General features: G+C 39.8%; 2 protein-coding genes across 4 annotated transcripts in view; one reads left to right on the plus strand and one right to left on the minus strand.

Annotated features, from left to right (window-relative positions):
- The first annotated feature begins 3,377 nt into the window (after positions 1–3,377).
- LOC110044625 (peroxinectin A-like) lies at positions 3,378–12,764 on the plus strand. Of its 2 annotated transcripts, none has more exons than XM_089291107.1 (14): positions 3,378–3,556; positions 3,657–3,824; positions 5,777–6,005; positions 6,305–6,361; positions 6,852–6,947; positions 7,116–7,186; positions 7,659–7,818; positions 7,989–8,159; positions 8,394–8,575; positions 8,707–8,890; positions 9,270–9,408; positions 9,807–9,957; positions 10,463–10,535; positions 11,048–12,764. In XM_089291107.1, the coding sequence occupies exons 2-14, from the start codon at positions 3,697–3,699 to the stop codon at positions 11,399–11,401; spliced, it is 1,995 nt and encodes a 664-aa protein (XP_089147233.1). In that variant the 5' UTR covers positions 3,378–3,556; positions 3,657–3,696; the 3' UTR covers positions 11,402–12,764. The 2 variants fall into 2 exon arrangements, with proteins under 2 accessions (XP_089147233.1, XP_089147234.1); XM_089291108.1 differs by having other exon boundaries at positions 3,663–3,824.
- LOC110050907 (D-glutamate cyclase, mitochondrial-like) overlaps positions 12,175–14,299 on the minus strand; it is a 59,753-nt gene continuing 57,628 nt past the window's right edge. For both annotated transcript variants that reach the window (XM_089291111.1, XM_089291110.1), the window contains exon 5: positions 12,175–13,892. In XM_089291111.1, coding sequence (XP_089147237.1) covers positions 13,746–13,892 — 147 coding nt within the window. In that variant the 3' untranslated portion in view covers positions 12,175–13,745. The remainder of the gene's footprint in view (positions 13,893–14,299) is intronic.

The raw sequence follows: 14,299 nt of genomic DNA on the forward strand, positions 1-14,299 counted from the left end.
TTTTGTTTTTCCATCTCGTTACTGTTTACCATTCTGCGTTTTGCCTAAGGGACTAAGGACACAAGTCTCTAAATAACTGCTGCGAGAAACGTTTCCCTCACAGTAGTGCTTTTAGTTCAATTCACACCCAAGAACGGAACTGGCTATCCAACCACACGAGAACTGATGACTGACTTCACCTCAGTTAAATTGTGCGTTGTCGAATTTAGGTTATGAAACATACAAAGGAATGTGGCTTTGAATAAAATCGGTGTCTTTTCAGCCCGAATTCAGGCAGTTGAAGACACTCGTACCTCACAGGAAACCACCACTTAAAACGTCATTGAAACCCAAATCAGAAGGCGGGGCTCGACAACGGACGATGAATGATGATAGAAGTGGTCATGACAAGTTCAACTATATTCGACTCACGTACGTTTTCAGGTCAATAGCGCGGATATGTGGTCACAGAAGTCTTATTTCTGAATACATGAAATTTCATCAAATAATGTTACAAGTTGTAATTAATTCCCGAAGTAAAAACCTGGTAAACAGTGGTACCCTCGAATTCGTAAATTTCAGTCTTCAAGCTAAAGCAAAATACCATTACAAGTGAACGTGATGAAATCATTTTCACGTTTTTTTGATTTCGCGTTTCAGCTTTCGACAAGCGAATTCAGTAAACTTTATCACGAGCATTAATAATACATGATCAATAGTCGGAATTGATTCTTGTTCTTTCACCATAAAGTTTACTTCAGTCACGTTTTTTAAGCAAGGAATAACCTGGAAATATGCACAATACAGCACGTTCATGTACTCAGATAAAGCTAAAGCAGTTTTTGCTCTTTTTTTCCTTTTGTACCAAAAATATTTTAAAATATTTGATTGCAAGGGTTCAGTTTTTGAGGTTAGAACTTTTAATTGTTCGAGCAAGACAGGCTTAGCAATGTTATCTAAAAGGCCTCCGAGCGAATGACCTGAAAAGGTACGTGAGTCGAATAGATTTGAATTTGTTCATGTTATAAACCACCTCCATCGTGCCGGTCATCTTTTGCCAAACACCGACTTCTGGGTTGCATTCCTATGATTCTTTAGAGAGATGTTTCCTGTGATATACAGGTGTGTTTAGCTTCCTGGAGTCAGCTAGACTAAAAATAAATGGTATTCAAATGGGAAGCTCCTAGGTTGGTTTCGAAACCTATGGACGGAAACGCATAATCCAACCGACATGAGGTCAATCATTAACTTTGGTATGGCTGGATGATCACTTCTTGTGGGTTAATCGGGCGGAAAGCATATGATATTGTAAAGTTGTAGAAGGTCGATAGCGTTTATCACATTTATAGACTTCTGTCGTCTAGCTCTCGAAGAAAACACAGCGTAGCTTGTGAAATTAAAAAAAAAGTTTAAAATGCCATGGTATTTAACACTCCTGTGTTTATTGGGGACACTATAAATAAGAAAACAACTATTGTAAATAGAACTGAAAACTTGTTAAAAATCTCAACTGGTTGCTGGCTAACCAGATGGCTATTTAGAAAAGGTGGAGGAGTTGAACTCGGGACTACTGAACACAAATCCATCTAGGGGCGCGTAGAGGAAAAATGGTCTAGAAAAAGCGCTTGATTTTAGAACGCGGAGCGAAAGAGAAGCCACAAAGCATGAACGTTAGGTGGAATGTGACCCGATCGTCTGTTGTCTGAAAGCCACGTAAATATTTTGCGCGTTTGGTGTAACTGTGCCAGGCATTACACGGTATATCTTTTTAGCTTAATCTCGCCCAAGAAGCAGCTTTCCATACGAAATTTGATGTGCAAGTAAATTAAGCTTATGGTCGGCACCGAATTAAACTAAAAGTCGCAACATTTGTTCTTGGAGTTTATTAAGATTAACTATTCTATTGATCACTTTCACTTCATTTTTGGCGAGAGAACAAAAGGTACGCCTACCTTAGTTACAAGATAATGAATGTAGCCGACGGCAAGAGGTAATAAACGCAATTGAAAATGATCCAGAGTAATCTTTACGTCCAATTAGGTAATCTACTCAGTGCAAACATTAAAGCCTGGTCCTCACTAGCGAAGCAAGCATAAGCATAAGAATTTCAAAATCTTGCGTTCACCACATACTTATGCTTTTGCTTATGTCGCCATTGTGTCTAGTGAGGACATGTTGGCATAAGTATAAGCATACGCCTAAGACTATCAGCGATCAGCGAGCTATTTGAGCTTATGTCAGCCGCGCAGTCGTCACTGAACAAAAGCATAAGCATAAGAAGAACGCTTATGCTTATGTCGCGGCTGTCCTCAGTAGCCCATAAGCTTCCTATGCTTATGCTTGCGTCGCAAGTGAGGACCAGGCTTAAAGTATCTGGATTCGTTTCAAACAACCAAGACACTTGGGAAAATCAAAGTATTGTACGGCCACAGCGATAGCGGTACGGCTTGAAACCCTCCGCCCGTGTATGGAAATAACCCCAACATTTTAGTTCCTATATACCTAAATCTGAATCGTTAATAGCAAAGTTTTGATTCGACGTGGAATATGTTTTTAATCTCTTTTTGAATCCTGCCCCTAACCCTAACCCTACATATGTAAGAGGAATAAAATATAATTTTAAAAACTAAGTTCTCTACCAAACTTCCAAATAGTATTGAAATAAAGCTACAGAGCTTTCATTAGAAAGATTCTTTCACTGGAGGCTAAAAGTTAGAAACACAATACCCAGGTCCCAACATGATATGAAACCCAGCAGAGTCATTCCACAAACAGCGAGAACTTGTATTTCAAAATGAGCGCATATAAAGGACATAAAAACCTGCAGAAACTGTCAAACAAAAGCAACAACACAAAAAGACACAGGCGGTAGAATATAGTACAATGCTTTAGCTCTATTTCAGAGTCATGGTGATGTAATTAAATGAAAGCTTCTAGAAAGTTTTCTTTGAATACTTCATATTATGTTATATAAGCTGTCCACTTGTTTTGTTGATTTAAATGACTATGACTCTGAAAGAGAACTGATATCTTGTAAACATTTCCTCATTGTGATAAACCAAAACTTCGTTTCAACAATGATAACAATTAATTCTTGGTGTCATCTTTTTTATTTATGACATTCAGAAATTAAATTCTTTTGCAAAAGCTAAAGAAGCATTAATCTTCTCCTAGCACACGTGGTTAAATCATTACCACGTTTTCAGGCGTTTTCGTGTTTTAAGTTTTACACATGACCGAGGTGATCTTTACGGGCGACAGAGCAAAAACCAAGAACAGCTATCCATTACCTTATTGCTACAAGAAAAAACAACTTGTTCGCAGCATAAAAACATTCTTGTTAGTTAGACCGTAACGACACGCCCTTGCACACCGGCTACCGGCTCATTATTCATCATATGAGTTATGAAAGTACAGCACTTCTGCAATAACAGCATTTTTAATTAGTATTTCAAAGAGAAGATTCAGCGTTTATGGTAATCGCCGGTTTTGTTACTCTCTCTCTCTGTTCGTAAATCTACGTAAATAATCATTGAAAGACGGTTAATTCCTCAGACAAGCAAAAGCACATTTTGAGGTGGGTTTTGTTGTATTTCTCTAATTTACCGAGGAATGATAGTCAGTGATTATTTTAGATACAAAGCTTGAGCCTTTTCCAATTTTCTGTCTTGCTGCAGAAGCAGATCTGTTCAAGTTCTAGTTAAAGAACGTGGCGCAATGTTTTCTAAAACGGCAACAGACGTCTCGTTCTCCATTTTTCTGATTTTATTTCTCATTCACTCCGCGGCAAGCCAGTGCCAAGGTGGTAGGAGTGTAGGACCTGTGCCAAGCGTAACAGATGACAGGTAAGGAGTGAGATTATTTGGTCTTTTGCGAAAGTATTCACCCGCTTTCACAGCTGAAACGTGTAGCTACTGAATAAAAATAATAAAACAGAAAATAGAACTATAATTATGCTTTTTTGATGAAGCTGCTGAAGTGAGGAACAAAAATACAAGAGATATCTCTCATTAGGTTTGACCGAGTGCGTTATCTTTGTATCGAGACTTTTCTTTGCCCGTAAAGTACGTATTTTCAATTCTTCATTCCAAACTGTTAGCAAAACCTGTTCATTTACCAAAAATAAATCACAAAACACGCCGGAATAGGCTGGGTTAGAGTTAGGATTAAAGTGCGTGGTGAGTAGTTGGCCAAGGACATGAATGACTGCGTTCAGTGGTCAGAAGCTGGTGATACTGGCTATAGTTTGCTCTTTTAAGTTTAAGGGTGTTCCAGGGTGTTACGGGATGTTACCGGGTCCCGGGTTTAGTCTATGCCGCAAACAATATTGAAATAAAAGAAGTTTAAGTTTGGTTATTGCACGACACGCAACCAAGGGACACACTTCATGTAAACACGAAGTTATCATGTTATATGTTGCATAAAGTAGAATAATTCTCTCCGGTTCACTTCCGGCGCCCTTTCAGACTTTAGGTACGAATTAGTACGGTTATCGATGAGCAGATGTCAGAGAAAAATGCCATGGTGTGAATTGCTGGTTAAAATATTAACTTCTATGTACGAGCTGTGTTTTGTATCACTTACTTTTCAAAAAACAAAGATACTACACTAATCAATTATGTTTATCTGACTTATGTCGATATTGGCGGATACAAATATCATTTCCTGTTTTCAACTCCGACGCGCAAAATTAAACAACTCAACACATTCAATGAGTTCGTGTGACGCATCAATTCAGCTATAGAGCCTTCAATCTGAAAGTATTTTGAATGGTTTAGGGCCTGATCATGAGGAAGTCGTATTTTTATATTTGGTTGACGATTAAACAGACACCTAAGCAAGAAAGTAATAAAAATTGTAAAATTCGTCGAATGCCAGAAACTTTCACTGAGACAAAACAATCACCGAACATACGAGTGCCCAAATCGCCGACGCAAAAATCCCTCAGGTAAAATTGCCCCCTGCACATTCCTTGTGCCCCGATATAAACTTCCGGGCTTAAAGCGGAGGTTACAAAACCAGAACACTTTTTAAGACTTTTAAATTTTTGGTACGTTCAGATAGCTTTTACAATCATCGGGATTCTCTTCATGTTTAAAACGTTTTCTTTTTTTTCTTTAACATGCTGTTCACTTTCTCTGGTTTTGAGTATTATTGTGTTTAGTTCAGAGAGTTTACTACTTACACCTCGAAGTTTGTAAGACACAAGAATCTCATCCAAATACAAGTCGACTTTTTTTTAAGAATTACTATGAAGCCATTGCGCCACGTTTGAACGGTGCGTGTTGCTCAGCAAATAACGGCCTGAGTAAATTTTTCGCTACGTATTATTCTGGTAAGCCTCTAACGCAGACACCATTTAGACCACACACGGTACACTGGAGTTTATGAACTTTGTGTTCTGGATGCAGCTGAGCATAATTTGCGGATTATATTTCTCGTGTTCCTTGAGATCGTTTCTCGACTGGTTAGGCTGCCAATTTCTATAATGTAGTAGGTAGCAGCCTATTTGTATTCGCCAATCAAACACCTAAAAACAGGAAATTACCATCACGGCTAAACTGACCAATTACTTTCAACGGACCGGACTTATTTAACACCATCGACTGACAAACACTATTCACTTGACTCTGAAGATGACTTCCGCTCAGGTTGTCGAAACGTTAGTCACCAACAACAGTTCTTTTCTGAACTACTCTCAGCCAGACGATTGCACAAGACGAACTACTGACAACCATTTACTGTAACCCATAGGTAATGTATGTACGCATGGCAGACCTGTAATTTTTCTTCACAGGCGTCTCGACGGAACCTCAAATAACAAAGATCACGTGTTCTGGGGCGCCGCACAGGAGGACGTAGCACGTGATGCACCTGCCATGTACGCTGACGGCATCGCTCTGCCCGCAGGCGTTTGTACTCCTGAGCAGAGGAAATCGGGAAACTGTAGATATGTGGACGCAATTTACGGGTTAGGTTCTAACAGGCCTTCACCAAGAAAAATCAGCAATGAGCTTTTTCAGCAGGTAGGTTACTCAAGAAAAGGATTGGTCAACGCTTTGAGTCTCAAGATCAGCTCAAATATTCTCCTTGCTAACTATCGTGCATTTTTATCTTCACCTTCGGTAGAATATAATTGTACAACAGTGTTGATCCCTCTTGACGCTACATCTTATATCTATGCTGTTGTAAAAAGATCTATTTCAATTCTGGAAGATTTCAAAGAAAAACTGTCGCTTACTCACTTCTAACCGTTGATCTTTCAGAAAGTCTCGAAAAATTAATGAAAAGAATAAACACTAAACTAATTCATGTTCTTTTGCAGATTGAATCGAAAATTAGCGCTCGGCGTCTCAGCGATTTTCATCCCAATTGGGGACAGGTAAAGTTTTGCGTTTTATAAGTCCATCTAGCTAATGTATCTCTCAGACAATCACTCAATAACCTAGTCAGTTAGTAAGTTAGGTAAGTTAGGTTCTGAATTTAGCAAAGGGAGTCATATCTCTTTTTCCGTGTACTGATGAGGGGGGAGTGGAAGGAGGGCGGGATTGACTTTATGTTTCCATGGAGATGTCTGAAGGTATGTCATTATTAGATCCGTCTTTGGAATCATGGATGATTTAGGACAATTTCTGCATTAAAGTTCTTCTTAGTTGCTAAAGGTAAATACAGTATAGTACACAATATTTACGCGCCATTTGGAACCAGAGTCACTTATCTTAATCCTTTCAATACCTAAAATAAGTCATGGCAGTGGCATGCATTTTAATTGCGATTGCGTATACGTGCTACGTACAATTAGCTGCAGTAATGCAATGTGGTACCAGCAGAGGTTGCCAGGTTCTCATTTTTGCACTCTTTACTCTTTTCAGTTTTTGGCGCATGACACGGATTCGTCAGGCACGCTGGCTAATCGGGAGTTTGCGGATGTTTTCAGTGACGTATGGCTGCCTATTGAAGTTCCAAAGGTCAGTTAAGAGACTTTTCAAAAGGGAAGTTAAACTTGATTTCAAATTTTATAGCGCACATACTTCAATTGTAAAAATAGCCATGCTCTGAAAGAATATATAATGAGTGAATGGACTTATGGCGAAGAGAACTTAATTGGTCTTCTTTTTTATCTTTTCTTGATGCAGGGAGATATCCACTTTGACAGACAGAATAAAGGCAACGTTTACCTTACTTTCGTGCGAACAACTTTTAACAGGTCTGACACAAATTGCTTCCATTGAAATTGAGCAGCAAATACGTAGAAAGAGGGAGTAAATAGCCTTATAAACAAAAACAAACGATTGCTTCCCTGAGGTCTAGAGCAAATCCGTGTGTCACCAGCTATCCAATCTTTAAAATGAAAAGTGTATTCTATAATTATTGAAAAGCATCAAACTATTTTGTCTCTGTGCATGCATAACACTCAGTTAACTTACTGGAAACAAAACTCCTGTTATTTTTAAGTATCAAGAATTACTTTAATGTGCAGTGCAATAGTTTGATAACATTTACCTGTTTCCTCGAAAAAAAACTGCAAAGTAGCTTACTTTAGCCATAGAGATACCAGAAATGCTTTAAAGAATTTGTTCTTTAATTTACAGGCACGATATTCGACTGCGTAAGTAGTTCGAGTTTGTGATTGGCTTAGGTTGTATTTAACGATCATTAATACTTTTTTCTTTCGTCAGATGTACTGGTCGCAGTACCAACACCTCGAGACAACAAGTTAACAAGCTCACGTCTTACATTGATGGTTCTGTCGTGTATGGGGAAACAGAGGAAAGAAACAGAGCGTTGAGACAATTTAAAGATGGCAAGATGAAAGTCGGACTTGGAGAACTCTTGCCGGTATGTTACACTGAGACAAAAAACTAAGATTTGCACGTACTCGTAGATGCAACTGAAAAACATTGAATTTAACAGTTTATCACGGTAAAAACTACTGAAAAGAACTAACCGCCAGCTACGATACGAGGTTGCGCAAAGGATAATTGGCTCACTATTTGCTTTCTTCGCAGGAAAACACAGAAGCTTTATCGAATGACAACCCAGTTGGTCGTGATGCAGGTCTTCTGTTGGCCGCGGGAGACTCAAGAGCCAATGAACAGCCAGGACTGATTTCAATGCACACTCTGTTTGTACGGGAACACAACCGCCTCTGCGACGAGTACAAAAACAAAAATCCACAGGTAAATTTCATCAGGCAATATTCCGTCTTCTCTCTTGATTTTACCTAATATGCATGATTTCCCTTGCTGTCATACGTATTGTAAACTTTGCTTACTTATACGAAAAACGAGCATTTGAACTCCTGTCACAGACAATTAATATCACCTTTCTCTGTGGAAGCCTTACTCTATTCATTGTATGCAACTTAAAGTAGCAGCAAGAATATTTTCGTCAAACGTTTCTCTATTCCCCAGGCCACAGATGAACAAATATTTCAATACGCGCGTCGCCTAGTAGCGGCTGAGATCCAGGCCATCACGTTCCGTGAATATCTTCCAGCCACGTTGGGGGGCACTCAACACATTCCTGCTTATCAGGGGTACAATAAGAGTATCAACGTTGGTATGAGTAACATGATGTCTACAGCTGCATTCAGGTAATGAAAAGTCAAGATTAATTCAAGGTTTCGACTGTTACCTACGTTTACACAAGCTGAAACGCCCTAAGGGTCTATGTCCAAGCAATGTTCTGTAGTAATTTGTAACTCAATCATGTGTTTAATTTTAGATTCGGTCACAGCCAAGTCAACACTCACTTGTGGCGGTTTGAAGAGGATGGTACGATGTCTCATTATGGCCACCTCGCCCTTAGAGACGCTTACTTCTCACCTGAAAGAGTGTCAAGGGAGGGAGGCATAGAGCCTCTCTTTAGGGGAGCAGTGAGACAAGCCGCACAGGAAGTTGACTTAAAGGTTGGACTAGTAATGAGTAACCATATTGACTCCCCGCTTTCTCTTCCATCATGAGGGCGTAACACGCCTTTATCTCTTTCTATCTCACTTTATATACCCGAAACTTGGCCTTTTGCAGATTTGTAACAACAAAGGTAAACAAGCTGTTTATAAGAACAACTCGCCTTAGAGTGAAAATCTTGAAGAAACTTGACAACAGAGTCATGGAAAGTATTACCAAAATGCTTGATCATTTGTTTGTGTATGGCTTAGACCACGACTTGGACGTCTCCGCTATGAAAGTTACCCTGTAATCAGGACCCCGCTTGTAACTAATAACTGTAATATAAGAACTTTCAAATGGGAAATGTTAATTGTCTTCTCTTTACGTGCGACCTAGATGGTGGATGACATGCGGAACGCTTTGTTTCCGTCCGGTCGTGAACTTGGCCAAGATTTAGCGTCCAAGAACATACAGCGCGGAAGAGATCATGGCTTACCAGATTACAACTCTGTCAGGAAGGCACTTGGGCTAACGGGTTAGTGCAGCATTTAGCTTTCGCCAAATGCTCAAAATGTTTTCTACTCACTAAATACTCTCTGCTTGTGAAGAAGCTCAGTTATGGGATTTTGAGTTATTTTGGCCACGAACAAAATTACATATACATCGAAGGAAACCTAAAAATAGACATTTACTAAGATAGAAAAACACCACAGAAATATTGAGGATGGAGGAGATTAGCTCGGATTACAAACAACGAACTTGAAAAAATTTAGGCTGAACTTTTCAAGACGCAGAAACCGTGACGTAGCTTATGTGAGACAGCAAAAACCTACTTTAGACAGTCGTGAGCGACTGGATTTCCATTTTACTTCAATCTATGCGTTTCCTTAAGCTTTTCTTTGTCTAAAGTACAGGCATTTTCTTTTCATGAAGGACTCAGCAGTTTCTCAGAGATCACAAAAGATTCCAAGACTGCCGAGAAGATGGAGGAAGTTTACCAAGACATTAACAATATAGACTTATGGGTTGGAGGACTGGCCGAGGACCACGAGAGTGGCAGTGAACTGGGAGAGACTTTTAGAACGTAAGTGAAACAACGTCACCGAATCAACACTCTACAAAGAAGAGACAACAACTGTACTTCTTGAGCTTATCAGGGCATATAAATATGCATTTTTGTTATATGGCTCACTAAGATGAACCGAATCCTGCGGTGTGATCGGCTACCCGAACGGGCAAGATGGCGCTATCTTGCACGTTCGGAATTGCCCGCTGTCACCAGCAGGAAAATAGTGTTGTTTTCCATATAATAAATCCTTTATTGACCAAGCTTGTTCGCTAAAGAACGAGTTTATGGATCTCGACTCCTTCTCGGCCATAGACTCGCAAAAAAGAACTTTTCCAATATCTAGCCATGTTGACCTCACGCTTGGTCAATACCCATTAACGACTTCTGTGTCAACCTCCGGCAACTACACTGAAAGAGATATTAATGCCCCATGTGATCACTACATTAATTTGAGTACTGAGTTTATTGTAGTCATTGTAAATGGAGTGCTGAACAATGTCAATCTCATTTTCTCTCGCAGGATCATGATGCGTAATTTCTTGAGAATCAGAGACGGTGACAGGTTCTGGTACGAGCATTATCTTTCTGAAGAGGTATTAATCTACGCATATTTAGTTCAAAAACGATTCAAAGGACCACTTTCATGGACCTCGACCGTCTCCCTATGACATTATATGTATAGACTTTATAAGCCCCTTCCGCATTTCAAATCATCTTTGCTCGTGCTAAAAACGGAGAAAGCTCTATCACCACATTGTGGACTCAATATAATTTTCACCTTTCCACTTGTACAATCTCTTCAAGGCTTTAGAGTTTCTACATACTGGCAGCATGTCTCAACAACCCAAAGGCCTACTGAGCAGCTGCTGTATTTTTTCCTCGGCCTCTTCAGAACAATGTAGCTAATATCTAAATTTTCACTTCAAAACGTATTCCGCGTTTTCAATGCGCTGTCATTGAAAACTTTCTCGTCTTTTCAGAGTTTTATAATGCAAACAGGTATATAACAGATTAAGACTGGAATAATAATAGCTTGTAAAGCTATTGTCTAGTTCATCTTTCTAACAACAACACTGACTCAATCTTTGGTTTATATTATTGACAGGAAATAGACAAGGTCAATTCTCTCACCTTCAGCGAGATCATCCGCCTAAACACTGGATTCAAAAGCGTGCCAGAAAACGTCTTTTTCTCCTCGGATTACTGCGCAAGCGTGAAAGACTTTCAGTGTGTAGCGAAAGAAGAAGGCCCTACGGTAACAGAGGCTGAAACCAGCAACACCGTGAGAAATGTTTTGATAGCGGTCAGTGTTGTCATGTTCGTGGTCGTGGTCATACTTGTAGTGCTCCTGGTCCGGTTCTGTATCCGTTTGCGGCAAAGAAGGCGGAAAGTTGCCCCAGTTAAGGAGGAAAAGGAAGTTCACCAAAATAGTGGACTCAGTGTGGAAGAGATTTCCTGATTCCCTATCAAGCGACTGTTAGCTCATCCAGTCGATGGAACAATTGTTGATTTTTTTTTTGTGTGTGTGTGTGTGTGTGTGTGTGTAAATCTTCCCTAACTAATATGATATCATTTTCACTAATAATATAGATATAAAGCCACTTACTGCCCGAGCAAAGGTAAAATAAGAATGGTAATATTGAGCCGAGGTAGGAGATAACACAACAAAGATGCACAAAATAAGTAGAAGTCTCCAAAGTGCACGTGGATTAACACCTTGAGATGGGTGGACAAAAAATTGGATACAATTTACCACCACGTAACTTTGCGAAAGGGGCGGGAAACCTGAATTATAGCGCTTATATTAACAGGCGGGATTCTCTTTAATGGGTGAATGTAGCACGGACTAGTTTCGTGGACTATTCTACAGTTAGAATACCGCGAACACAACGAAAAGTTGTCACGCCAGCAATTGTGATCAAACGGAACTCGCTATCAACTTGCATCTGTTTCTCCGACTACATAAACCAAACGTCCTAATGCAAAAATGCATCTAGTAATTATACATCGGTTTGACTCACGTGAAACATAACTCGGGAATTATAACATACTTTAACCGAAAATGTAAGTTTTGTTATACAGCGGAAATTTTAGCAATTTTTGACCACAGCCACCGTCGATAAAACAAGTATTTTATCCAACGTGTTGCTCTCTCTTTTAACAAAGACCACCCGACTAGACTACTTGGACAACAAGGAAGGAAGGAAAGAATTAAAGAATTAAGAACAAAACTGTTATTAAATTATTCAATATTTAATATACTGTTCAAGATACTCAGTCCAAAATGCCTTCCGTTTTCAGTTCAAATTTATTCCAAACAGTTCCAGCTCCTTCTTCGATGAGCGCGTACGATATTGTGCGAGGGACTGTAGCTCAGTAACGCGCTAGTGAAAATCATAGTCTTGCCGGGTACACACGTTACAAAAGAATATTAGGGACACGCGGATAGCTTTTAAGATTGAAGAAGCTGAATTTGGTCTTTCGTAAAATCCCATTTTACACCACACAAAGCCAAGTTGCCTTACATTTTCCTAGTGCCTTAGAGAGAGCTACAGTTTTTGAGCTACAGAACCTTACAAGCAGGTGATAGTAAAGAGCCGAAATTTCCAATAAAATGGTCTGAATTAAAGTCTAGTTGTCAATCTAGGAATTTTTGTCACTATATTTAATGTGTTTGGCATTCTCGACCCCAGACCCTTCGCAAAGGAAAAGAGTACTCGAGAATGGTGAGTTTGGAAAACCTAAATATCTGAGATTGCTGTAGTTTGATAAAAACTGTACGAACTCGCACAACAATAAATCGAATGGCGTATTTGCCTAGAGTACTGTGTAAAATAGTTAATTCCCCTACCCCTAGCATCTGCTTGTTCTGGGAGCTTTAATGTTGATGGCAATGGCGGTAGAGGATTGGGGTGGGAGGAAGCGAAATTCTGATGTACCCTTTGTTGCTCAAAAAGAAATTGGCACCATGTAAAGGATGACAATTCGATCATTGCCACTCTTTCGCTGTTATATCTACCAAGTATATTTTCCACCCGGCCGTCTTTAACCGCTCCACTACAGGTAATCACTAATCAACATCAAAAAACCGCTGCTTTTGTTCTCAGTGACTCAATAAAACACCAGTTTCTCTCTGAATTTATCAAACTGTACCATAACCTGTGGGGAGTATTAATACTGGCTACAGGACTGAGTGGAGTCCAATTCGGTCTGTAATCATACAAGTGATTAACAAAGTCCGATTTGTTAACCACGAGTACGATTAGTACCAAAATTGGACCGAGTGGAGTACAATTCAGGGAGTAATCGCGCGAGTAATTTCAAAATCGGACGAGCGCAAAGCGCGAGGCCGATTTGAAATTAGAAGCACGATTACTCCCTGAATTGTACGACTCGAGGTCCAATTACTAATTAATCATATCTATAACAAATTTCAGAATTAAAAAGGTCTTTTGAGAACTTCTTTTGAGCGAAAACGTATGTAGCGCGTTTCATAAGTTTTGAAAACTGTAGGAGACAATGCGAAGAAAGCCATTAAAACGCGCGCAATTAACGTACAAATCAGGTGGGTATCCAATTACAGGTGTCCAATTACAAAAAGTTCAAATTGGATACCTGTAATTGGACACCCACGGGATCGCGTGCCGATTACGCGACGAATAGGCGCGTGGAGAACCCATCACGATCGAGAATTTCGTTATAGATAAGATTAAGATGATAATTTGAGGACTAGGAAAACAGTTTCAGAAAACCCAGTTAGAGTCCAGACACTTTTCTGAACAGCTGGTGGTATCTAGTTGAGCCTATGGCGACGCAGCTAAAGTAAACAGTTTTTGCAGCTTATCTTTGTGAACGGGGTGAAACGGTTGACCATCCACTGACATTTCTCTCCTCTGTGATATACCATCACACACTCCAAGCTGAACGATACATTTGAGTATTTCTTCCTCCTGAAAATAGAACAAACCCCATTAAAGGAAAATTCTGTAATAAGCAACAGCGGCAGCGCATAATTTCCTTAAAGCATGCACAGAGACGTTAAAAGAGTAGTAATCTCTCACTAGCATATTCAAGAAATTCTAGACTAAAGATCAAAAGAAGGTAACTGTCAACATTTATGTAAAGGTTAAGTCTGCATACGAGCCAAATGACCCATCAGGCCGGTGCTTAACCCGGTTTCTGTAGCATGAAGCGGCTAGGAGTATTTCTACTCCCCTTTGGACAGGACGCTAGTCCATCGCAGGGTTACTCCCAGCATTAAGTTCGCCGGTACCCATTTATACACCTGGGTGAGGGGAGACACTGTGAGAGAAGAATGTCTTGTCCAAGAGGGCAAGGGCTTGCCAGGGCTCGAACC

Source organism: Orbicella faveolata, unplaced genomic scaffold, assembly GCF_042242905.1.
Source record: "Orbicella faveolata isolate gen_17 unplaced genomic scaffold, um_ofav_v1 contig_24, whole genome shotgun sequence".
In the NCBI taxonomy this organism is placed as follows: Eukaryota; Metazoa; Cnidaria; class Anthozoa; order Scleractinia; family Merulinidae; genus Orbicella; species Orbicella faveolata.